General features: G+C 43.0%; 1 protein-coding gene across 22 annotated transcripts in view; it reads right to left on the bottom strand.

Annotated features, from left to right (window-relative positions):
- Positions 1-489: 489 nt before the first annotated feature.
- pleca (plectin a) overlaps positions 490-24,458 on the bottom strand; it is a 112,002-nt gene continuing 88,033 nt past the window's right edge. For 20 of the 22 annotated variants that reach the window (XM_030412731.1, XM_030412733.1, XM_030412732.1 and 17 more), the window contains 21 exons: positions 23,602-23,968; positions 23,202-23,279; positions 22,223-22,384; positions 22,028-22,132; positions 21,848-21,943; positions 21,619-21,744; positions 20,815-20,967; positions 20,528-20,682; positions 20,322-20,448; positions 19,703-19,886; positions 19,538-19,558; positions 18,749-18,906; positions 18,452-18,630; positions 18,237-18,375; positions 17,792-18,148; positions 17,135-17,218; positions 16,939-17,043; positions 15,705-15,803; positions 9,834-13,181; positions 2,063-9,058; positions 490-1,413 (listed from right to left, as the gene is read on the bottom strand). In XM_030412731.1, the coding sequence (XP_030268591.1) occupies positions 2,858-9,058; positions 9,834-13,181; positions 15,705-15,803; positions 16,939-17,043; positions 17,135-17,218; positions 17,792-18,148; positions 18,237-18,375; positions 18,452-18,630; positions 18,749-18,906; positions 19,538-19,558; positions 19,703-19,886; positions 20,322-20,448; positions 20,528-20,682; positions 20,815-20,967; positions 21,619-21,744; positions 21,848-21,943; positions 22,028-22,132; positions 22,223-22,384; positions 23,202-23,279; positions 23,602-23,968 (12,244 nt within the window). In that variant the 3' untranslated portion in view covers positions 490-1,413; positions 2,063-2,857. The remainder of the gene's footprint in view (positions 1,414-2,062; positions 9,059-9,833; positions 13,182-15,704; positions 15,804-16,938; positions 17,044-17,134; positions 17,219-17,791; positions 18,149-18,236; positions 18,376-18,451; positions 18,631-18,748; positions 18,907-19,537; positions 19,559-19,702; positions 19,887-20,321; positions 20,449-20,527; positions 20,683-20,814; positions 20,968-21,618; positions 21,745-21,847; positions 21,944-22,027; positions 22,133-22,222; positions 22,385-23,201; positions 23,280-23,601; positions 23,969-24,458) is intronic. The other 2 variants (XM_030412728.1, XM_030412746.1) reach the window with 1 other exon arrangement.

Genomic DNA, 24,458 nt, shown 5'->3' on the forward strand with positions numbered 1-24,458 from the left:
AGCAAGTCACTTGCACCTTTACTGCTCTAGGTCTGTATCAGTGGATGACTGGAATTATACTGAGACAGCCACTAGATGTCAGTCTTCTACTGCATTTTAAAGCCATCTTTCCACTATTATCTGTGTCATCAGTATATTATCTACAGAATCAGTAAAAATTATAATATTTTCTGCAGAGATATAATGGAGTAAAAGTATAAAGTTGCATTAAAATAGAGTGAATACAAAAAGTACTTGGGTAAATGTACTCAGTAACATCTCAGAAATCACTCGTTGTAGTACAATGAATGATGTTAATATTTCCCCTGGGGTTCAGCTCCCAGAGACAATATATCATATATTAGGTAAATAAACACAGGTTTGTCTGAAGTAGTCTGTGTTCATTCAAATTAATCTATTGTATCATATGATCTCAAAGTCCCATTTTCATTAGATTTAAAGTCAACATGATTTGATGAATGATTACATAAATTAACTTGAGAGAAACTATTTCATTTCCACGTTTATTTACATTGCGTAAGGTGTTACAATAAAATTCCATGTCACCATTTTATTATAAATACACCATTTTAACCAAGGCTTGACAACCCTCATTAAAATACATCCTTCAAACCTTTTGAACATAATAAAACAAATGCTTTAATGAATACATCTATTTCATTTTTGCACCTTTTTTTTCCAATGTTAGTAAATCATGCAAAGCAGAAATATAGAGTACGAAAATAAAATGATATAGTTTGAATGTGTTGCTTTACAAAGGAGAATTTAAAGTCAAAACAATTATATGTAGTGGAAAATACAAATACTGGGTCTGGTGGCAAAGCTTAAAGATCTTTCTCAAAGAAATGTTAAGTAATGGCTTTCAGCAATAGTGATCTATATAATCATCAATATACAGTACATACATTACATTACTTGTCTGTGAAGGGAAAAAAACCTCAAATAATGGAAATCTTTTAAGATTATTTTTGACACTGAACTGAACTGAACTGTAGTTATTCTAAAGTTAGATTGTGACACACTGGACTGTAAAAAGGCTTACCTGATAACAAAGTAATCATACCATTATGGTTAGCATTGCACTTGAAGTCATGCGTCAGTCAATTTACAGTGTAACCACTGCACCATATTATAATACTCAACATCCCATTTTAGTGTTACAGAGTATTTTGCAGGCACTTACAAAGCATGGTTGAGGCCTTTAAATGGTTCAAGATAAGATGCAGGTTTCAAAAGGGTCCACTGTTAAACACATAATCCACAATAAACCTGATGAAACATCGTATGAGGGAGTGTGTTGGTGTTATGCTGCATAAAATCATGGATTACAGTGAAGGTCACAGTCCAAAATAACGCCACAGGTATCTGGAAGACATCTGAGCAAAGAGCTGGAGAAGACATGGACTGACATATCTGAAACAGAAGAATTGAACATTGAACAAGAACATTAGACTTCAGGACTTTAAAGACATTAAATGGCACAAAAAAACAGAACATTTGGTAATACTTCATTTTACAGGTGTAGATTTTTTCATGGTAGGTAGATGGTAATAAATTATTAAGTAACAAGTTATTATTAAGTAACACCAAAATGTTGCTAGTAAAAAGCTGATCATTTCTTCAATACGTTTTCAGGAAACTTAACTTCTGCTGATCATACCATTTTTACAATTCATACAATTTCCACCAAGCAGCGTCTAATTTTCACTCAGCAGGACACTAAATTGATGATTTGTTGCAGCTTCTGCAGGTCAGTAAATTGAAGTCCTTTTTTTTTTATTAACGACATTCTCAACAATCAACAATAGGCAGTAAAGGCATGAAACTTTTAAAATGGAAAATTACTTAATTCTTGATGAAAAATGTGTTTTTGTTTTTAATTAGCAGTTTATTGTTGTTAATAAAAAAAATGGGCATTTGAGAAAACTGTTCCAAAAGTTGAAATTTTAAATAAGTAAATTGGTAATTACCACCTTCTCAAGAAAATTGTTGACCTGTAAAATGAAGTATTTCAATTTCAAAAGTTGTAAAGTGATTAAATGTAAATATTCTCTTAACCTACCTTTTGAAGTGTCCAGAAAGGCAGAGGCTTGTATGTATTGGAGTTGAGGGTGGATGAGTAAAGTCCAGAACTGTCACATGGTGTTTACTGTCACAATAGGCTGTTTAATCCATCCATTTGTGGGAACTTGCTCTTTGAGGTTAGCATGTTGTTTTAACTAAACAGATGACTGGGATTGGAGCAGATGACGGAAGAATATATGCGGCAGTGTCGCCCAGTAGAGAGAAGATCTTGAAGCTTGGCATTCTGTGTTTATCATGTTTGGGAGACTTGTTATTCTGCTCTGCAGAGTGGCACTTATCTTTCTTTAGCTAACGCTTATATTCAGAAATATACACATGTACAGAATTTTTTGTTTGTACACCCAATTTGGTTTTCTGTAACATTCAGGCTTATGGTAATGAACAGCTTGGTTTTAGTGTAACACACTGTATTGTAAAGTGGAACATTAAATGCTTATGATATTACACTTTAAAAACCAAAAAAATCACGTACACTTGAAACATTTTTTTGTGATAGATATCGGAAATGATAAACAGCTTTTGCATATGCTGTTTACAGTACGGTAATCAGAAAGTCTGATATGATATAAACATAACTAAAAGTAAATGTGAAATATACAATAAACAAAAATATTCAACTTGTAAAAAATTAAATATTAAAAGTCCTGTAACAACCACATGCAGAGCAGAATAAAGCTAGTCCTTATTCCACTGAGAATTAGGCATCTGGTGAACACTGTGGTTTAATAGTGTATCCTTCCCTTAGAAAATCATTCCCTAACTTTCAAACTCATCAGTATCGGCGGCCGTAGCTTGGTGAACTGTAGGAAGTGGAAGAGAAAGTTGTACTGAAACTTGATCCAGTGGCATCAAAGCTGCCTCTTCTGGAGCCGGACCTGGAACCACTTCTTGAGCCAGACCGTGACCCAGTGGCGGAGCCTGACCCGCTGATGCTATAGGGACTGTAGAGGCCTTTGCTTGATTGAGATGATGCTTCAAGCAGTCTCAGACCTGTCCCCTCCTCTATCATGCTTCTATCCATTGCGTCCTTGTAAGAGATTTTCAGCTTGGTTTTCGGGCATGTGAGGTATTTCGAGTATGCACTAACATCTCGTAACTTCTGCGCAGTGCGAGCATCCAAGGTGCCCTTCTTCACAGCCTCATCTATGGAGACTCTGCTGGTGGCTTCTGGTTCAATTAATCCACCAGTGAGATACTGGACCTCAAGGAATCGCTGCCCAGCCTCATAATAGAGCCAGCCTTTCTTTAGGGCTTGGGCTGCTGACATTTTGGTTTTGGTTCTTGGATCCTCAAATCCATTGCACGCCTTCTGGGCTAGACTGATACGGTCCACCATGATTTTATCGACAAGCCCTTGGTTCATTGCGTCTGCAACAGTGAATTTCTCTCCAGTATTTGGGTCAATAATCCCTCCTGTGCAGGCCTGAGCTTCCAGCAACCTCTGACCTGTTATATTGTCCAAAAGGTTCCTGTGTATGGCTTCCGTGACGGACACCTTCTCCAGAGTCTCTGTGTCTAAGATTCCAGCCACGGGACCTGTTTCCTCTGTTGGGTCATTCCATGTGGTTGCTGGTGTTTTTATGGAAGGCGCAGGGCTCATGCTGTAAGATGAAGAGGAGCCGAAGGAGGATGAACGTGATCTGGAACCGCTCATGTTTCCAGACAGCATGTCTGCAAACTCTGTGATGGACAGAGTTCCTGCACGGTACTGATCGAGAGCGGACTTGTCAATCAGGCCCTTTGAGATTGCATCATCAATATCATACTGCCGACCAGACCTTCTGTCAATGATCATGGATTTAACAACTCCGTCAGATGAGGTGATGGTTATTTCCTCCCATTCACACTCCTGCTCTGCAAGCTCGATATAGGTCTGGTGGTCAATTAGCCCTTTCTGGTACGCCTCATACACAGACATCTCTTTGCCTGTTTCTGGATCAACAATGACAACCCTGCGTTTGCGAACAGAAGACTTGGATGATGTCTTCCTCTCACGCTTCTTTTCTTTCAGCAGCAGAAGAGCGAGGCCTGTCTCTGGGTCTATCATACATCTCTCCATCAGCTGCAGGTAGGTGAGGTTTTCCTCAGTGTTAGGGTCAAAGAAGCCCTTTGTGTCATCAGATGGATCAGTGAGGATTTCGTTCATTTCCTGGTCGAAGAGGCCACGTTCATACGCTGTTTCAACTGGCAGACGATGGCTCTCCTGTGGGTCAATGATTCCACCAGTAGCAATCTGAGCCTCTAGCAAACGAATGCCATGGTCTTTCAGAATGAGGCCCTTTTTCATTGCCTGGAATAGTGAGATGACCTTGCCAGAGTAAGGGTCCTTGTAGCCTGTGACAGCTCGTTCAGCTGAGTGGAGCTTATCTTTAAACTCTAGGCCAACAACACCCATCTTAACAGCTTCAGTGACATTCAGTTTTAGGTTCTTTATAGGATCAATTACATATCCAGTGGCAGCTTGAGCCTCAAGGAGCTCAAAGGCAGTTCCTGGTCTGATCATGTTCTTCTTCATTGCTTGGTAGATAGACAGACGGTCTTTGCTTGATTCTACATACACACCAGCAATACAGCTAGTTCCCTCAAGGTATTTCTTCACAGCTCTGCTGACCTCCTCCACTGTGATGATGCCCTCAGTGAGATCATTGTATGTTTTTTGGTCAATAATCTGAGAACGAAGCAGCTCGTCCACAGTGATCTGCTTTCTGAGACCCTTGAAGAGAAGACTTCTATCGGCCAGTGATAGTAGGCGCAAACCACTTTCTTTATCAACTCTGCATCTTTTCAGTAGCTGGGCATAGGTCTGTTGTTCATCTGTTGTTGGATCAGTGTAACCTCTCACATCCCCAGTAGGTTCAGATAGTCTCTCAAGTGTCTCTTTGTTGATGTATCCACGCTGCATGGCAACGTCTGTCGGGAGGTGGAAGTAGTATTCAGGATCCATTAATCCGCCAGTGGCATTCTGGGCCTCCAACAGCCTTAAGGCATAATCCTCCGGAACCAGGTCTTTTTTCATTGCTTGGAAGAGAGAAATTACTTTTCCACTGTACGGATCCTTGTAGCCTGTAACTGCTCTTTCAGCAGAGAGAAGTTTGTCATGAAGTTCCGGGCCAACAAGCCCCTTGCGCACGGCTTCGTCAACTGTTAGGAGTTCATCTTTCACTGGATCAATCATGAATCCTGTGGCTGCTTGGGCCTCGAGGAGATTCAATGCAGTTTCAGGTTTAATCTGTCCACTCTTCATAGCCTGGTAGATGCTGATCTTTGGAGGATTGTCTGACATGATTCCAGCGATGCAACCAGTCCCAAAGAGGTACTGCTTTACCGATGGCATCTCCATTACCTCACGGATATTCATCTTTTCTTGTTTCAAGAGATTGTATGTGTGCAAGTCAATGATTCGGGCACTGTATAGCTCCTCAATAGTAATTCTGCGTCTGATAACGTCACATGACATGCTCTGCTCGGTCTTTAGAGTCTCCCTTTGTTCAATAATTTCAATGATGATGACCAGCATTCTTTCCTTTGTGATTTGCCCTAAGCGAAACTGTTCCATGAGGCGGCGTCTCTCCTCTTCTGGAAGCATGTTTGAGTTCATGATTTCCCAAATGGTCATACTCTTTCCTGCAAAGCTCTTATGAGGGATCTCAATTTGAGTGTCAGCTAGATCTGTTCGGGCTTGCTCCTCTGTGTACTGGTAAGATTTCTCAACAGGAGCAGGAGACTCAACCTTTGACAGAGGCAGGTAGCACAGACCAGAGTTGGGATCTCTTACACATTTCTCCACTAGCTGCTTGTATGTAACACTTCCATTGGTGTTGGGATTGGTGAAGCCTTTGACGTCACCTGAGGGTTCATTGAAGGACTTGGACATTTGTTTGCTGAAATAGCCACGCTGAATGGCCACATCATTGGGAACACGATGGCTGCTGACTGGATCTATGATCCCTCCGGTCGCAAACTGAGCCTCTAGGAGTGGAATAGCGTGCTCCCTCAGAATAAGCTCCTTCTTCATAGCTTGGAAAAGAGAGATCTTATTGCCTGTGTATGGATCTTTGTATCCCGTCACTGCTTTTTCTGCTGAGAGAAGTTTCTCATGAAGCTCTGGACCTACCACTCCATCCTTCACAGCATCATCCACAGAGTACTTCAGATTTTTGACTGGATCAGTTATGGAACCAGTTGCTGCTTGGGCCTCAAGCAGGGCAAGTCCAGTGCTATGTTGCAAAACATTCTTTTTCATTGCCTGGTATATGCTTAACTTCTCATTTGAATCTTTCATAGTGACACCATCGATGCGGTCTGTGCCCCGCAAGTACTTCTGTACCTTATCAGTTTCACTAACCTCTTTAGGTGTCTTTTTGCCCTGTTCGAGTTGATCAAATGTAGACTTGTCAATGATGTTGGAATCAAGCAAAGAGCGGGCAGTGACTGGTGCCCTAAGACCTTCAAAACAGGCCTCTTCCTTTGGTTTGTCGTCTTTTTCTTCAACCATTGTTATCACAATCTTTATCAACTTTTCAATTGTCACCTGCCCCATTCTGTACTGGCGGATCAGCTCAAGTCTTTGCACCTCAGTGATGTATTCAGAGTGTATTATCTCCCAGATGGTGACTTTTCTTCCTTTGAATGGACCATACTCCAGCTCCATAGTTGCCTGGTTCAAGGTCTCTTTCGTCTTAGCCTCTGTGATCTGTTTGACTTCTTTTGGCTTTGCAGCCTTCTTTGAAAGAGAAAGCAAAGGGAGTCCAGTTTCTTTGTCTGTGACACATTTATTCAAGAGCTGAGCATAAGTTAAATCCTCTTGTGAGTTTGGATCATAAAAGACCTTCGTTTCATCTGTGTTTTTGTTCAAGGTCTTGCTCATTTCCTCATCAAAATAGCCACGCTTGCAGGCAACCTCATGTGGGATGCGGTAGCTTTTAACTGGGTCAATAATTCCACCTGTTGAGAGTTGTGCCTCAAGCAGACGGATGCCATGGTCTTTCTTTATGAGGCCTTTGTTCATGGCTTCAAACAGAGACACCTTCTTTCCTGTATATGGATCTTTGTAGCCAGTGACAGCTCTTTCTGCTGACAGGAGTCGTTCATGCAGTTCTGGCCCTACAAGACCCGACTTAACAGCTTCATCAACAGGGATCCTCTCATTTTTTACAGGATCGATTACAAACCCAGTTGCTGCTTGTGCTTCAAGAAGGTTTGCAGTAGTTTCTGGTGAAAGTAATTCTTTCTTCATAGCCTCATAGAATGGCATTTTCTCCTTGGTTGGTTCATTCAACAGTCCAGCAATGCTCGGTGTTCCTTGTAGTGCCTTCTTCACAGGCTCCATCTCAGAGATCTCTTTGACCGTTACTTTGCCTGTACTCAACTTGTTGAACAAGTCTTTGTTTATGACCTTGGACTCTAACAGTTCGCTGGCAGGTACTGGAGCCTTCAAACCATTAAACACATTTCCACTATTCTTCTCCTTGTCTTCCACAACAGTGATGACAATTTTAATAATCTTCTCTACAGTGATCTTTCCTGTCTTGTACTGGCGAATCAGTTCCCGTCTTTGCTCTTCAGTAAAGTATTCTGAATTTATGACTTCCCAGATGGTGACTATCTTGCCTCTGAACTTTCCAAAAGGCACATCAACGGTTGCTTTACTGAACACTTCCTTAGTCTCCAGATCTGTGTATGTTCTCTCAGTTTGAGCAGCTTGCTCTGTTACGGGTAATATCAGCAGTCCAGTCTCTGCATCTTTGGTGCATTTCTCCAGCAGCTGTTTGTAGGTGAGTTGCTCTTGAGTGCTTGGGTCAATGAATAATTTGCAATCATCACTGGGATCGGTGAGTTTCTTGTTCAAGTCTTCATCAAACTGGCCCTGCTTGTAGGCAGTCTGAAGTGGCGCTCTATGACTATTGACCGGGTCAATGATGCCACCTGTTGCAAGCTGTACATCCAGGAATTTGGTGGCCTGCTCCTTTTCAATGAGTCCCTTCTTCATGGCCTCATAGAGAGAGATTTTGTCTCCAGTGTAGGGATCTTTGAAGCCAGTGGCTGCTCGCTCTGCAGAGAGCATCCTGTCATGGAGCTCTGGGCCGATCAACTTATCTTTAACAGCCTCGTCCACAGAGAGGAGCTTATTTTTCACTGGATCTACGATGTGACCAGTAGCTGCCTGAGCTTCCAGGAGCATTGCGGCAGTGTTTGGACTAATCTTTTTCTCTGTCATAGCCTGATAGACACTCAATTTCTCTTTTGATGGAGTCAAGACACCTCCGACACAACTCTGACCCTTAAGACATGATTTTACTTTATCAGTCTTTTCGAGCTCTTGCACAGAGACTTTGCCCTTTTTCAACTTGTCGAATTCCTTTTTGGTCAGAACACCGATCTCATGAAGCCTTGCGGCAGGAACTTTCTCTCTAATTCCATCAAAGGCAAAAGGTGATTCTCCACCTTTCTTCGCTCCGTCCACTTCAACAGAGCCATTGAACACTTTCTTTGTTGTTCCCACCATTGTCATGGCAACTAACTGCTCCTCAGGAACCTCATCAGTCTGAACTTCGATTTCTTTTGTTTTGGATGCAACCTGTTTGGAGGCAACCTCAAGACTCTTAAGTTTCTCTCTGAGCTTTTTGTTCTCCTCTCCCAGGAGTTTTTCTTGCTCAAGCCTTTTCTTGTCCAGAACTTCCATTTCCCTCTGCTTGTTATTCATATCTGCTTCAGCCTCCTTTTGTTTCTTAACAGCTTCATCCATAATGGCCTGAAGTTTCTTCTTCTCATCTTCCATAAGCTTTCTCTGACGTTCTTGTTCATCTTTGAGAGCTTTGGCCTTGTTCACTTCATCCTCAAACTGTTTCTGGAGCTTTATCTTCTCAGCCTCAACATCCTTTTCTCTTTTCAACAGCAGTTCCTTCTCTGTGAGGAAAGACTGCTGAAGAATGGCCTTCTGTTGCTCGATTTGCTCTTGTTGGGCGTTTGCCATCTATTTGGGAAAAAGAAGAAACAAATGAGTAAAATGTCAAGCAGAAATACACTGTCTTGCTGAGAATAAGGTGAGAAGACTGATCCAACTCTCATGTCTTTCTGCAATACAGTAAAATCTAGCTGTTTTCTCTGTCTTCTGAGCATTCTCTGGCATAAGAAATTTCTTCAGGATTAATAATGTTCTGTCTTACCTTATCTTAACTAATTTCCTTGCAGCAGCGTCATATTTAACATACAGACATGATAGCAATATCGTGCTTTTCATCTAACACACAGGAAGAAAGTGCATAAAAGCATTTTCCTACAAAGTATTCAATATTTACAGGAAAAGTTCATTAAAAAAATGAAAATATAGTCATGATATTCTTACCCCCATGCCGACTGAAACTTGAAATAGATGGGGACTATAAAATAAAATAAAACAGCTCCATAAGGGCCCCATCTACTTCAGTCGTTCATTTGAATGCTGTGATGCTCCAGAAATATATTGCGGACTTAAGAAACTTCACTTGACTTTCCATCGGCATGAGGTCGAGTAGATAACGACTGAGTTTTCATTTTTGGTTTTCCTTTAACTAGTGATCATTTCAATTCTGCAGTGTTGTGTTTTGATTGACATTCATATAAATTGCTGGATGTTATTTTTAAGTCTCTGCAATTTACATGAAATGTTACAATGACTTCTACAAACACTGTAGTTAGTGTGTTTGACAGTTATGTTAATTCTAAGGGTTGTGTAAATTGACCAACAATGTTAATTCATATAAAAATACCTCTTTGGATTTTTTCTGCAGCTCTTCCGCCTCTTTTCTCAGTTTCTCCTTCTCTTTCTCAAGAGCATTGATGGCTACCTTCAAGTCGTCTGCCTCCCTGCTGCTCTGCAGCCTCTGTGTCTCCAACTTCTGCACAACAATTTCTGTAGTTTGTTTTTCTGTGTGTGCAAGACGAGTTTTTGCATCGTCGGCTTGTTTCTTGAATTTCTTAGCCTCCTCTTCAGCCTTTGCTTGAGCGTCACTGAGCTCTTTCACCCTCTGCTTCAGCTTCTCTGCTTCAGCGGAAACTTCAAGCTGCCTCTTTCGCTCGGCCTCTAATGACTTCTGGAAGCCCTCTGTCTCTTTATCAAGGCGCTGCTGGATCTGTTGTTTGTCCTCCAGCAGTTTTTTAGCCTTCTCCTGGGCCTGATTCTTCTGTTTCTGGAGCTCCTCTGCTTCAGCCTTCAGTTTCGTAGCCTCTTGGATGGCCTGCATTTTCTCCTTCAGCATTTTCTCTGCAAGTGACCTCTGTTCAGCAAGGTCAGTCTCAGCGACCTGTCGCTGTCTGGCCGCCTCCTCAGCTGCCACACTTAGTCGGGCAGCATCCTCTGCCAAGCTCTTCATTTTCTCTGCTTCCTCTGCGAGTAATTTCTGTGTGCTGTCTTTGTCTTTCTTCATGAGGCGGCGGTTTTCTTCCTCGATCTTCAGCTTCAGTTTCAGGAGCTCATCCATCTGGGTCTTAACTTTGGACAGCTCATCCTCCACCTGTGCCTTTTGCTTGACGGCATCGTTGACTTCACCTTTGACTCTCTGAAGCTCCTCATCCAGCACAGCTTTCTGCTTATCCGTCTCATCCAGCTGCAGTTTAACCAGGGAGAGTTCCTTTTCAACCTGAGCCTTCTGCTTAAGCGATTGTTCCGCTTCTTTTTTGTGCTTAGCCATCTCTGCGTCAGCCTGCTTTTTCTGCTTCAGAGCTGCTGCCTCGGCTGCTGCTCTCTTGGAGGCCTCCTCCTCCGCCTCTTTCTTCAGCCGCTCTGCATCTTTTTGGGCTTTGGCCTGTTTCGCAGCTTCATCCTCTGCAGCTTTTTTCTGTTTTTCGGCCTCCTCCGCTTTCTGACGGAGCAGGGCGGCCTCTTTCTCAGCTTTCTCTTTCGCTTTCTCAGCCGCTTGTGCAAGTTTCTTAGCGTTTTCAAACTCCTCTTTCAGCTTCTCCTGGGCGAGACTGTCTTCTTTATTCTTGCTGAGAACATCCTGGGCCTTCTGCTCGGCGGCGCTGCACTTCTGCGCTGCCTCTTTGGCCAGAACAGCCTGCTTCTCTGCATCTTTCGCTGCCTTCTCTTTCTGTTTGTTTGCGTCGGCTGCTTTCTTTTTGAGGCGTTCAACTTCCTCCTGAGCGGCTTTGCACTGTCTGGCTGCCTCCTCTTCTGCTGCAGTAATCCTCTTCACCTTCTCCTCAGATTCTTTCCTCTTCTTCTCTTCCTCTGCAGCGAGCTTCTTCAGCTTCTCAGCCTCTTCCTCAGCTTTGAGTTTGCTCTTCTGTGTCTCATCTGCAAGAGCCTTGAGTTTCTTTAACTCCACCTCCAGATCTGACTTTCCCTTCGATGCTTTCTCAAAGTTGATCTTAATGATTCGAATTTCCTCTTCAACCACCTTCTTCTGCTTGAGAGTTTCTTCCACAATTGCCTTCTGTCTCCCTAACTCAGAGTCCGATGAGCTCTTCAGGTGTGTGATCTTCTCTTCGATGTCTTGTTTATGCTGCGCAGCCTGATCCTCCAGCAGCTTCCTCTGGTAAGCCTCATCCTCAGCTTTTCTTTTCAGTCTTTCATTTTCTGCTTCTTTAGCTTTCAGGGCGATCTCAGCTTCAGTCTTCAGACGAGTCGCCTCGTTGATGGCAGCCAGTTTCTCTTTCAGTATCTTTTCCGCCTCGGCTCTCTGCCGAGCGGCCTCGTCCTCGGCCATCTGCCTCTGCTTCTTCGCCTCCTCTGCGACAGATCTCAGTCGAGTTGCTTCCTCGGCCAGCTGTTTCATTTTCAGCGCTTCAGACTCGAGAAGCTGCTTGCTCTTCTCAGTGTTGGACAGCGTCTGCTTCTCAGCTTGAACCTTCATCCGCAGGAGAGCGTCCATTTCACTTCTGACTTTAGCCAGCTCATCCTCCAGCTGTTTCCTCTGCTTTTCGGCAGCGTTCACCTCATTTTTCAGGCGCTGGAGCTCGTTGTCCAGCAGGCCCCGCTGCTGTTCGGCGTGCTCAAAGTCGGACTTCAGTCGGATGCATTCTTGCTCTGCAGAAAGCTTCTGCTGGGCCACCTGCTCTGCAAATTTCCTCTGTTTTTCCAACTCCTTCTCTGCGTTGTCCTTCTGTTTGAGAGCAGCGTCCTCAGCTTTACCCCTTTTCTTGGCCTCACGTTCTGCATCCACCTTCTGCCTCTCTGCTTCCTCCTGAGCCTGGCTCTTCTTTTGAGCTTCCTCTTCAGCTTGTAGCCTCAGGCGGAGAGCCTCGTTGGCTTTCTGCCTCCATGTTTCAAGCTCTTTCTCCGCTTGCTCCCTGGCTTTGTTAGCGTCCTCCTGCTGTTTCCTGAGTTTTCCGGCTTCCTCCTGCAGCTGGAGGACAGTGCCCTGCTCTTTCTTAAGGGATTCCTCCAGTTTGGTGGCCTTTTCGTTGAGTGATACGGACTGGGTCTGCAACTGTGTGGCTGCAGACTTTTGCGCCACCTCCTCCACCACCTTGATCTGCCTCAGCTTCTCCTCCTCCGCCTGCTTCATGCGCCTCTCCGCTTCTTCGGCTTGCATTTTGAATCTCTGCAGGTCGTCCATAGCTTTCTGCTTCTGCCTGGACGCCTCTTTTTCTGCCTCGGATTTACGTTTCAGCTCGTCCTCAGCGTTTTTCTTCTTCTGAGTCTCTTCGTTGACCTGCTTGCGAAGCCTCTCGGCCTCCTCCTGAGCGGTTTTCCTCAGCCTCTCGGCGTCATTAGCCTTGTCTCTGAGCGCCTGTAGCTCGACCTCCGCTGTGGACTTCTGTTTTATTGTTGTCTCTAACTGGAGTCTAATTATGTGGATTTCCTCCTCAATTTTGGTCCGACTGACCAGCGCCTCCTCCAGCTGCTGGCTCTTGGACTTGATCTCCTGCTCAGACAGACTCTTCAGATGATGCAGCTCCTGCTGAATGTTTTGCTTCTGCTTCTCGGCGTCCACCGCCACGTCCTGCCTCTTGCTGGCTTCCTCTTTCATCTTCAGCTTTAGCTCCTGGGCCTCTTGCTCCGCCTTGGCCACTGATTTGGCGTGAGCCTCGGCCAACTGCTTCTGCTTATCTAGCTCGGCTTGTATCTCTGCCATTCTTTTCCTCTCCTCTTCTTTTAGTTTCTCAGAGGTTTTCTGTATTAGTAGAAGCAAAGAGGGAGTGAAGGGGGGTTGAGAGAATGTTAAAAGGTGTTAGACTGTCGAATAAAACGTCATTAAAGTAGTAATAAAACATGTAGCTACATGTAAATGTAAATACATGAGGATATGTTACAGGTAAAATCTATAACGAACAGACAGATCGTTTAGCTACAGCAGAGGGGAAACACTGTATCGGGAAATGCTTGTCGTGTTTATTTCATGTATGGCACACGGAATGACACTTTACTCCACAACACAGCACGACACTTTACTTTCATGCAGTTGAGGTATTTCAATTGATAAGTGCTTTATACAATCTGTTTAATGATCACATTTTAACACAGTTGTATTCTGTGGGCTTGTTCAAATAATATCAAACATGTATGTCGTAGAAATAAGTGTGTTGCTGCTATATTTCCACTTAAAGATTAAATATTTGGATTTTTAAAGGATCATTATCGCTTCATTCAGTCACCAATCGATACTAAGGGTTTGACTTGTGTTTTTCAATCTTGACATTCTCAAAACAAAGCAGCTTTTTTTTTTTTTGGTCAAATTCATTACTGCAAAGAAATAAGCAGGGAAAACAATAATTAGCAGCATGCAAAATTTACTAAGCGCAGCGGCAAAGATACCAGAGACTTTTAATTATAAAGCCGGAATTCAACCAGAGTCAACTCACTATAGTGATGTAGCAAACACAGCGTGATATGATGTGACACAGACCACAGAGCGCTCGCTTGGATTGATGTGACACGACATGAATCCAAGGTCACGGTGAGCTCAGTCCGACAACAGCAAACACCAACGGATGAGTTCTACTCTTCGACAATGACGGGAGATGTGTAACTGCACAGGTGAGTGACAATGAAGAGGAAGGTCCAGAACTTTAGAGACCTGTCATATTGATCTCTAATTAAGGTTTAACACAGTTTGTTCTCATGGATCAGCACCAGCCTCCTGTATTTATTTATTTGCCCATGACAGGGACGTTTTTAAGTTTGATGTTAATGAACAATTTCTTGGAAGATTTTTCAATCAATGTTAATCAATGGATAAGAATTAAATAACTGGATGTGTAATTCATTACAGGAGACAGAATAACCAATTTGAAATACATCACTTTCATGTTTTATTATTGAGTAATAAATACTACATGTTCCCACTTAACTTCATATGTACTAAATGGATAAACACATTATTTATCAATTTAATTTAATAACACAAAGATATTTTTTATGACAGAAAAAATGCCTTAAATGCGACAATTTATGTTGAACATGTAATTACATTTTAAAAATGTTGACAATTTACATGTAATCAAATAGTTATAGTCACTGTTTTACACATTTTGTTGGGAGTGTACGGTCAAAAAAAGTATTTGGTAACTATTTTGGTAAACTATTAATTGTTTTAGTATTTTTAAAACCAAAAAGGGTAAAAAATGACAAAAATTTACTTTTCAGTTTCTAAAATGAGAAGATTCGCTGCTTTTCTTTGTTTTACATCGTTAACAACTGAATATATTTGGACATTTGCTTGAATAAACTAAATTTTAAGAAATCACTAACTCTTGGCTCTTGTGATTTTTAATTTTCAAAACATTTAATAGACTAAATAATGATAGATTCAAAAAATAAAAATAAGTATTAGTTGCAGCCCTGAACAGTATTGTCAAAAATCCCAATAAGGCCTTAAAAAAAGAACTTCTTTCATATCAAATTTTTATATTAAACCAACAGAAATACAGATAATACCTTGGAAATTCTATTCAAAGTGGACATTTACATTAGCAAAATAAGAAACGCCTACAGGAAGCTGATGCTCAGTTCTAACTGAACTGAAACGGGCTCAAATATAAAAGGTCTCTGAAGCATCCTGAACCTTCCCCTCACTTCACTGCAGACGAGGGTCTGACGTTGGAGAGGAATGACATGAACTGAGAGGGTCTTTTCTTCAAATACCTGGTGCTTTGGGGTTAATTCATCTCTTAAGCGTGTGATTAATACTCGTGACAAAGCACTGGCGAGCAGGTCGAAAAAGGATCAAACAGAATCAGAAGGTTAGGAGGGAAGAAAGGGGAGAAAGTAAAGGTAAGATTGAAAAGAAGGCAGGAAGCCAAACGGAAGCCTTCAAATCACAAGTGTGGGTGATTTCAAGGGGAAATAAAGAAGCAAAGACTGAATCAAATATTGATCGAGGAGCACGTGACTGATTCAGAGTCTTACTGTATGTACAGACTATGTGACATGATCGTAGGGAATGAGAGACATAAACTCTAGTGGGGATGTGATGTGCTGGAACACTAGGATGAAACAGTTTGCTTCACCACCGAACGCCGTTTTACTTCCTTTAAATGCAGTAACACATTTTTAGTGCCAACATTTTTATCTCTATTTGATGACAAATGATTTCCCATACGTCCATCAGTAAACAGGTCGGGGGGGGGGGGGCGGCAGTGTTTGTTGGTGTTAGTTTGTTTTTTGGACGGTTTCTCAGAAGTTTGTGCGTGATTACCTCGTCGTCCTCCAGGCGGCGCTGTGTCTCCGTGATGAACTTAATGTACTGGCTGGTGAGAGTCATCAGCTCACTGTAGCGGGTTCTCAGATCAACATACTGGAATAAATGCAGAAAAGTTAGCGGCATTCATTTTTCTACATTTCTCTCATTCTTTATTAAAGACTAAGTTCCCAGCAGTTAGCTAAAGTAAAGTTTTGAACCCACTCAGACATCACTCCTTGTTGAATTTTGCTCTTATCTAATAAGAGAAAATCCAAGAATCGATGCTTTTGAGTTTCAGTGAGAGAGGCTGAAACATTTCACTTCACCTCATGAATTTGGGGAGTTTTTATTTTTACGTTTTAAGTTGAAGCTGACAAGATATGATCACAATAACACCGCAATATCCATGAAAATTTGAAAAAAAAAAGGAAAGCTAGCAATCAAATCTTTCTTTAACTTTGTTTATTGTGTGCTCTGTCTCTTTTGGGGCAAAAAAAAAACAACCCTCAGAATACGAGTGTGGGGAGGTGAAGAAAGAGTCTGTAACCATAACTGTAGAGCGTGGTGTTCCCATGCTAGAGCGTTGGGAAAAAGATACCACTATGAACTGTGGGTAATTCCCTCAAGCATAGCCTTGGAGAGAGACTTGGGAAAAGTGGACTGTCATGAGTTTATAGTCGGACAGCCCAAAACCCTCTGGACGCCTCTAACCGTGCTGTCGGAATTATCTGACAAACATTTTTTCCGACGGACAAAGTTCAACGTGAACGCCCTCTCAGGTCGGAACAACGGCTTGGAAAACGGGAGAAACACAACACACGTTGTCAAGATGACGCCATAAACGCTGGGTTGATGAAACTTTCACCAAAGTCATGTATTGTATAGTTATTGTATCATTTCCTTTGCACTTCCTTGATCTTAATTGTCTCTCACACTAAAAATCTCATCCATCCATCCATTTCATGAGCTGGGAGTCTCCGTGTCCCTGAGTGTGGACAGTGGGATCAGTCCAGTGATCCATTATTTAGCTAGGTGGTGTGTTTACGTTACGGCACGCCCACTTACCAACGTTAAAGTCAAATTCCTCCCAGTGTTCCTCCCCACCTGACTATCCTGTTTCACTCAGATATGCATAAAATGTTTGTTTTGTTTATCACAGTGCTGATAGCAGACGGGCAGACTCATAAACACCACATCCTGGTCGTCCGTATCATCTCTGCTCTCCTCAGGTGGTGTGTGATAAACCTACCTCCTGAATGATGTTATCAGACGCGCACTCCATTTTGGGTTTCTTCAAAGGAGACGCGATGGGATCCTGCAGGGCTTTGTAGGTCAAAATCTGGAACTCATAGTCCTGAAAAAAAAAAAAGAAGAATACAATAACTTTAAATAAAGCCAGAGAGTAAACTTCATTTTGTTGTAAAGCTAAATATATGGGGACATACCTTGACTGAGTCGATGTAAGCCTTCGCATTTTTCTGGCACTTTTCAATCTTGTCCTTGTTTTCCTCGATCTCTTCCAGGAGTTTCTGCAGAAAGCATCAAGAAGGGAATAATTAACTATACATGATACCTTTTTAGACATTTTCATGGTTTATTTCCATCATTTTATTCTTAAATAAAAGAACTGCAGCTACTACTTTTATTATCAAAATAAAAGCACAGGTTTAATTTAAATCTCCCAGCTTTTATTGTTTTATTAAACTGCATTTCATTCAACATTTAACTGAACTGATTGTAACGGTTTTACATGGATGTGTGTTTACTTTGAATATTAATTGTTTGACTTTCCCTTTCAAATTATCCTCTATAATCTAAAGCTTTTTGTCAGCCCGTTGTGGGACAAACTTTTCTTTACGAGAACATCTCTCTTCTTTATTTCCTTTTCTTTGTTCTTTGTAATTGATGATGAGGGTGATCCATCAATGATCTCTCAATTTTAACTAAGATTGATTGAATGAATGATCCATCATCACTGTAAACACAATAATAACCACCAGAGTTTTTAAATCACTAAAGACGTTTTCATCAGAATCCAGTGCGCTCTTTCAGCCACCAGAGGGCAGAGTAACGTTCCCTCCTCTCACCCCACACAGCTTTACCTTCTCCTCTGCCAGTTGCTCCTTGAGAGCCTTGCTGTCGCCGATGGGCACAGCCTGAATCTTCTCCTGCCTCTTCCTCGCCTCTCCGAGCCAGCGGATGAGCCACTCGTAGCTTCCGTTGTAGGAGTTCATGTGGCGGCTGAGGAGGTCGAGCTCCCGCTGCCTCAGCTCCAGCTGAGCGAACACTGCCTGCCAGCGCTCCAGGAGGCTGCTGACCAGCTGGCGGTAGTGCTCCACCTCGGTGTCGCGCTCGCTGTGGATCCTCGTCATCTTGTCGTTGACGGCCGTCGCCCTCTTGAGCTCGTCCTGCAGCCGGTCGAACACGACCTGGTCGGCCTCCGCCTCAGAGCGCATCGACTGATGAAAGGGCAAAGTCGTCAGCTTAACGTGAGAGCAGCAGGTTACAGGTTAATTCATATGAGTGACTTTTTAACTTCTCAAGTACCTTCAGCTGACTGCGATGATCCTCCACCTCCTTCTCATCCGCCGGCACTTTGCTAACATCCCTCAGGCGCGTCTCGTAATTCTTCAGGGTGTCCTCTGCTTCTTTAGTGTTCCTGATCACCACGTCGATGGTCTTCAGCCTGAAATCAAACAGATGTTCAGTTAATAACAGCCGGAGATTCACCAGGAGGCACTCAGAGGGTCAAGAAGACTCACTTGTCCAGGTAGACGGAGGACAGGCCGTAGACGTGCTCCATCTTCTTCAGTGTGACGTCCAGTTCGGAGCGCAGCATCGGGGCCGAGCTGGACTGCTGAGGAGACGCCAGAACCTCCTCCGTCTTCTCAGAGATGGAGCTCAGGTCTTTCTTTAAGCCCTCCAGCTCAGACTGGACTTTCTGTCATTGAAAGGCAGATGGTTTAGTCAAATAATAAACTAACACAATCCCTTTCCTTTGTCATCCGACCGAGCGTTCAAGTTTTAAACCTCAGTTTTTTCCCTCTCATCGTCGTTACCATTTGCTCTGCAGTCTTCATGGCGCAGGCCTTGAGCGGCTCCTTGTCCACGGCCTGTCGGAGGCGCGTCACGGTTCGGTTCTCGCAGCCCTCCAGCCTCAGGCGAAGGTCTTTGATCTGCGTCAGGTAAGTCTTGCACACCGACTCGTCTTGCTCGCCTGGTGGGATCGAAAAAAATGTGATATCTGTTATCAATCTGCAGAGAGCACAAACTCGGGATGAAAAGGAAGATTGTTAATTCAGGTTTTGCAAGGAGTGAAGGGTGTAGCTTTTAACATCAACCACTCAGACATGCATAAAAACATGGCGCACACATAAAGGCACAGTATTAGTTACAGGATCTGAAACTTAACTGAATCATTACATTTTTTCTATTTCAAAATAAAGAAAAATCACAAGAAATAAGTACACAATTAATGCACTTCATGTTTGATTGGTTCCATGTTGATTATCCACAACAGAGGTCAATTTATCCGTTAACTGATTTGACAATTCTCTGGTAAAGGTCTGAAATCAGCCGCCGTTAATCTCATGCGCAGAGACGAGAGTGCGACAATGAGTGAAGTCAGGAGGGGATGCCAAAAAACCGGTGAGGATGATGAAGCTGATTGAGTTAATGAATGAAGTGAAACATGACAGCACAACAGCCCTCAGCACATACACACACACACACACACACACACACACACACACACACACACACAGACACAGGAACACACACACAGAGTGCTGTTCAGCCAATCAAAAAGCTCCTACTGCACATCTGCTGCTGTAACTGAGGCGCCTTACCTGCTCTGGGTGGCACATAGCCTGTAACGTGAACCCGACAGTCAACTTACTCACACATGAAATGACGCCATGAGAAAATGTTTTAAATTAAACTTTAAAAACAAAATAAATGCGGCTGCTCGTGGTCTGTGTTGCGATAAAGGAAAGTGGGATGTAAAACAGTACCTTGCTCTGCGGAGCTGACCATGGTGTTGTAGTGCTGGTTGGCGCCGTTGTAGTTGGACTCCACCTGCATTCGGTCCTCGGCCCCGAACATCTGCGAGTCCTGGCTGTCTCTCAGGAAGTCCTGGTAGTGCAGCTCCAGGTTCCTCAGCGCCAGGCGGTACTCCTCCACCCTCAGGGTCTTAAACTGCAAGAGCACAGATGGAGACGGACAGAGGAGACGGATATTAAACCGTATGAAGTCAGTTTTCATACTGAGATGTGACGATAAACAAATGTTTAAAAAAAGTGGCGAAACGAGTAGGACTAGTATAAAGCCTGACGTGGCTCCAGAGGAAGCTGCATGTGATCTAATGAATTGCCTCCAGTGATGTCACTCAGTGGCTTAGATGCATTGTGGGTAATGTAGGCTCCAGGTTTTGAAAAGGAATAGAAAGATGATATCTCTGTCTTTTTAAACTGTCCATAATGAGTCCGACAGTGTTTTAGGAGTGAGTTCATTGACGCAGTGGATCACTTTTTCAAAACCTGGAGCCTCCATTACCCACAATGCAACTTCACCACTGAGTGACACTGAACTTTCTGTAATCTATTATTTCTTTCTCCAGTACACGACTGTTACCATGGTGAGGTTCCATGTCTTGATGATGTGGATGTCTCTCATCAGATACTGCCAGGACAGCAGACTCTTCATGTCCACGAACATCGTCTGCCACATCGTCTGCAGCCTCTGCAGGTTTCCATCCAGCCTGGGGAGGAAGATTAGGTGGAGATGAGCACATGCGAATCAAATCAATCTAAGACACCCTGACGCCGCTATCAACTTACCCGGCAACGCTGTTCACTGCGTCCTTATTGGTGGGTGGAACCAGAAAGCAGATGGAAGGCACGGACGCCTCGCTGCCTTTGTCGTTCAGCACCCTCCACTTGTAGGGCTGCGAGTTGTTCAACAGGGCGCACTCGTCTCCTCTGTGGACGGTGATCTGGAGGATAAACGTACACGATCGTGTCAGACGGACTGAATCTACTGGACATCCCTGTGATTTCCTGATAATTACAGATAAAAGAGAAACCGTTTCACTGTATGAAAAGTGAGCTAAAAGCTGGACACTCACCTCCATCTGCTTGAAGTCGCAGACGGCCTGGATGGGCTGTTTGCCCTTTATCGCCGACGCAGGGTTCCGTGGTTTCAGCTGGATGACGGTCTTGGCTCTTCGCTTCAGGCCCTCCAGGTGAGTCTTGAACTCAGTCAGTTGCTCCTTCTCATCCTGCGAAGAACGAGGGATTCAAACTTCATACTCAAGGCTGTTAAACATGCCGCAATGTTACAAACTACCTTCGCTAAAAGTGTTTATTTTTGCCACTTACAGGATCTGATTGTTATTGTAAGTGTCTGACGAGGTTCTGGAAAAGATCCCTGAGTTCTTGTTTAACCAGAAACAGCCGCCATCACTCTGGTCAAATCCACCAGACTCCATTTGCGAAAACAGCAAAGTTATGATAATAAAAAAGCATTTGTATTGTACAAAATATTTTCTCATCTAACTCCAGATTAAGGATTTGTTTTGACCAAACCAGGATTAGTGGCCGTTGGAACATTGGAATGCGGTTCGACTGAGTTTTATTCTGTTTCCCTCGATTTTTAATGAAGTGTTGCGCGACGCTAAAATGACTGTTTCTGCAAATGGAGTCTGTGGTTAGTGCGATTTGGCGGTTGTTTTGGGTTAAACAGAGAGGACCAGTTGTTATCCTCCTGAGTCAGAAACAAAGTAATTTGAGAAAAGGGTCCATGTTGTTGTTACCCTTTTAGGCTTCCACAAGAAAGCATTTAGAAACAGTTATCTCCGCATCAAATGCTAACTCAAACACGAAACAGACATCGTATCATTTCTCAACAACATAACAGTGAGTAAACCTACAGCTGCGTCCTGCAGTAGGTCCTCCAGCCGCGTGACTGTGATGGAGCGGTCGCAGGTGTACTTCCTCTTCATCGTGTCCTGCATCTTCTTGATCCTGTCCTCCGCCTCCTTCACGTCATTGAAAAACTAGAAGAAGTGGAAATAGGAGAAAGTGAAGTTCAGCAGTTAAAACAAACAAAAAGGGGAACAGATTTCCTGATGGACTGACAGATAAAGTAGGTAAACACACCTGGAAGTAGGCAGTGTTTTCTTTCAGGTGTGTTTCGATGCAGCAGCACAGCTGGAGGATCCAGCTCCACTGAGTCTGCAGGGCTGCAGTGAAGGCCTGAGGAGGTGACGGTCAAACATTTAGATCAAGATCTCCACAGTTTCGTTTATAGACTGCAGCCGCCATCGCAAATGCTCTCACCTCCACCGTGCTCCTGGCCGGGTGTCCGTCCCTCAGCAGTTTGTCTCCGGTTGCCTGGACATTGTTCATCTTCTTCTCCCTGAGCTCCAGCTCTCTCATCAAACCCTGCTCCCCACAAACAACCACAACAACAGTCACATCACTGGAAAACGCTGTGGATAAAACCCTCATGAGAACTTCGTGCCGTCACTCTACCGAGTAGTTTTCTTTCTTGGCCGCCATGTTGGTGTTCCGCTCGCTCCAGTCGTAGTTGACCTCCTCCTCCTCCTTCTCGTTCAGCCACATCAGCTCTTTGGTGGCGGCGGTGACGAAGGCGTGGAGCTCGGCCAGGTAGCGCAGGCGGGCCTTCGAGGAGTTCTGCGAGGACGGAAGGTACATTGTGATGCTGTTTCGGACTGTTTTAGTGCTCGAGTTGAAAGTTATCTTCACCCAGCCTTTCTGCAGGGTTCGCTTTCTAAAACCTGTTCAGTATAACATGGGATGTAATCTAATGCCTGTTTTATGATAATACAGGCCAAAGTATGAAATGATTTATGCATACAGTATGTAAATCACATTATATTTAAGAGTTTCCCCCCCAAGGCCTTTCTGGAGGAAAGTAAATGCAAATCTTTAAGACTTTTTAAGACCCACATGACCTGACACCACATCGCCTCTGTCTCTGCAACAAAAAGACATTTCATTGACTCTTTTCATGAATCATTTACAGATTCTATTATGGTACCCAAAAGTAAAACTTGAGTAAAAGTAAAGAATTTGTGTTAAAATACTACTTGGGTAAAAGTGAAAGTTACCCATAAAGTATTTAGCAACTGATATTAAATGTTTACTTTAGAAGTAAAAGTAAATTAAACATATATTTACATACATTTTTGTGATTATTGGAATCTGTGTTTTTAAAAAAAAATCTGATTGCTGATGAAATAAATGAATTTAAAAGTGTTCAGCTGTGGCACTGATGCAGCCTGTAATCTGCAAAGTAACTAGTAACTAAAGTTTTCAGAAAAAGTAGTGGAGTAAAAGTACATTATTTGAAATGTAGTCGAGTGATCGCACGAAGGACCAGAAACTGGAATTATTCGAGTAAAGTGCAAGAACCTCAAAGCTGTATTCAAGTACAGTACTTGAGTAAATGTACTGAGTCACATCCCCTCACTGCTCTGTTGTAACTTACCAGAAGTTTGCCGTACTGCAGCTCCAGTTTCCCAAGATAGTCGCGGTATGCACCTTTACTGGCAGGTGAGATCTGACTCTGGATCAGGCAGAGGTGAGAGGAAACATTAGAAACCCTGCACGGTTATAAAATAAAATATAAACATGTTTGTTTTGCACTTTATTCGTTGTTTGAGCTTTAAAGAAGATCTAAATTTCAGTTTTGAGAGTCCCGTTCTAGTAGCAGCACAATCATTGCATATTATATGTAATGTATTATTAATATGAACCAACACAGACAATATACAATAAAAGACGATTCAGTAATGAAGAAGAAAAGGAAAGACGATTAAACCAAAAACACATCATAAAACTGAAAAGTAGGCCACCATGCTTGTTGTTGTTGTTGTTGGTGTTTCTACCTCATCAGCCTTCGCCCTCTCGATCTTGGAGCGGAACTCCTCCACGGACTGGTGCAGGCCGCGGTGGCTGCCCAGCTGGCACTCCACGGTGGGCAGGTCGGAGCCCCACTCCCCGTCATCCACCCGGCGCTGGTTCTCCTCCACCCAGCCCAGCAGATCTTGGATGTACCGCATGGTGACCTCATCCAGCTCGGGCCGCACCCTCATGGGGGCCTGCTGCAGGACCTGGGCGGAGTGGACCTGAGTCATGTGGACCTGAGTCAGGGGGATCTGCGTCATGGGGATCTGCGCCGTGGTCACACCTGACTTGAGGCGCAGATTGTACTCGCTGCGGAGGTTCACCAGCCTCTCGTGGAGGCGGTACACTCTGGAGGCAGAGGACAGGTGATGATAATAATAAATCAACAATATTTAATAATCAGTTCATTATTAACTCAATCAAACTCTTAAATTCCAGGATTTTCTCATTTTCTCTGTTTAATTTATAAAATATTGGCTATTGGCTTGAAAGTATATTTCTAAATAAGTGAGATAATCTTATATTTAGATTTAAAGTCTTAATTTGAGTATTGGATTATTTAGTGTTGAATATTTAAGGCTGTTTTAAGGTTAAAATTCAGTAAAAATCTTGTTTTTTTGTTTTGTTTTTTATCTAGAAACAACAATTCAACTTTTTTTTAAGTATACAGTACTTGTCTGGATATAAATGCATGTAAATATTAAAAGTACGAGTACAACTAAATTAAACATACATGTACATTTATTAATAAGCTGTGTACATAGTGTTTGTGTTGTCAAACGGTCCAATTATTGTTCAGTAGTTTTTGGGATTATTAAAATCAGTGTTTTTTTGTCTG

This window comes from Sparus aurata, chromosome 3 (assembly GCF_900880675.1).
Source record: "Sparus aurata chromosome 3, fSpaAur1.1, whole genome shotgun sequence".
NCBI classification, from domain to species: Eukaryota; Metazoa; Chordata; class Actinopteri; order Spariformes; family Sparidae; genus Sparus; species Sparus aurata.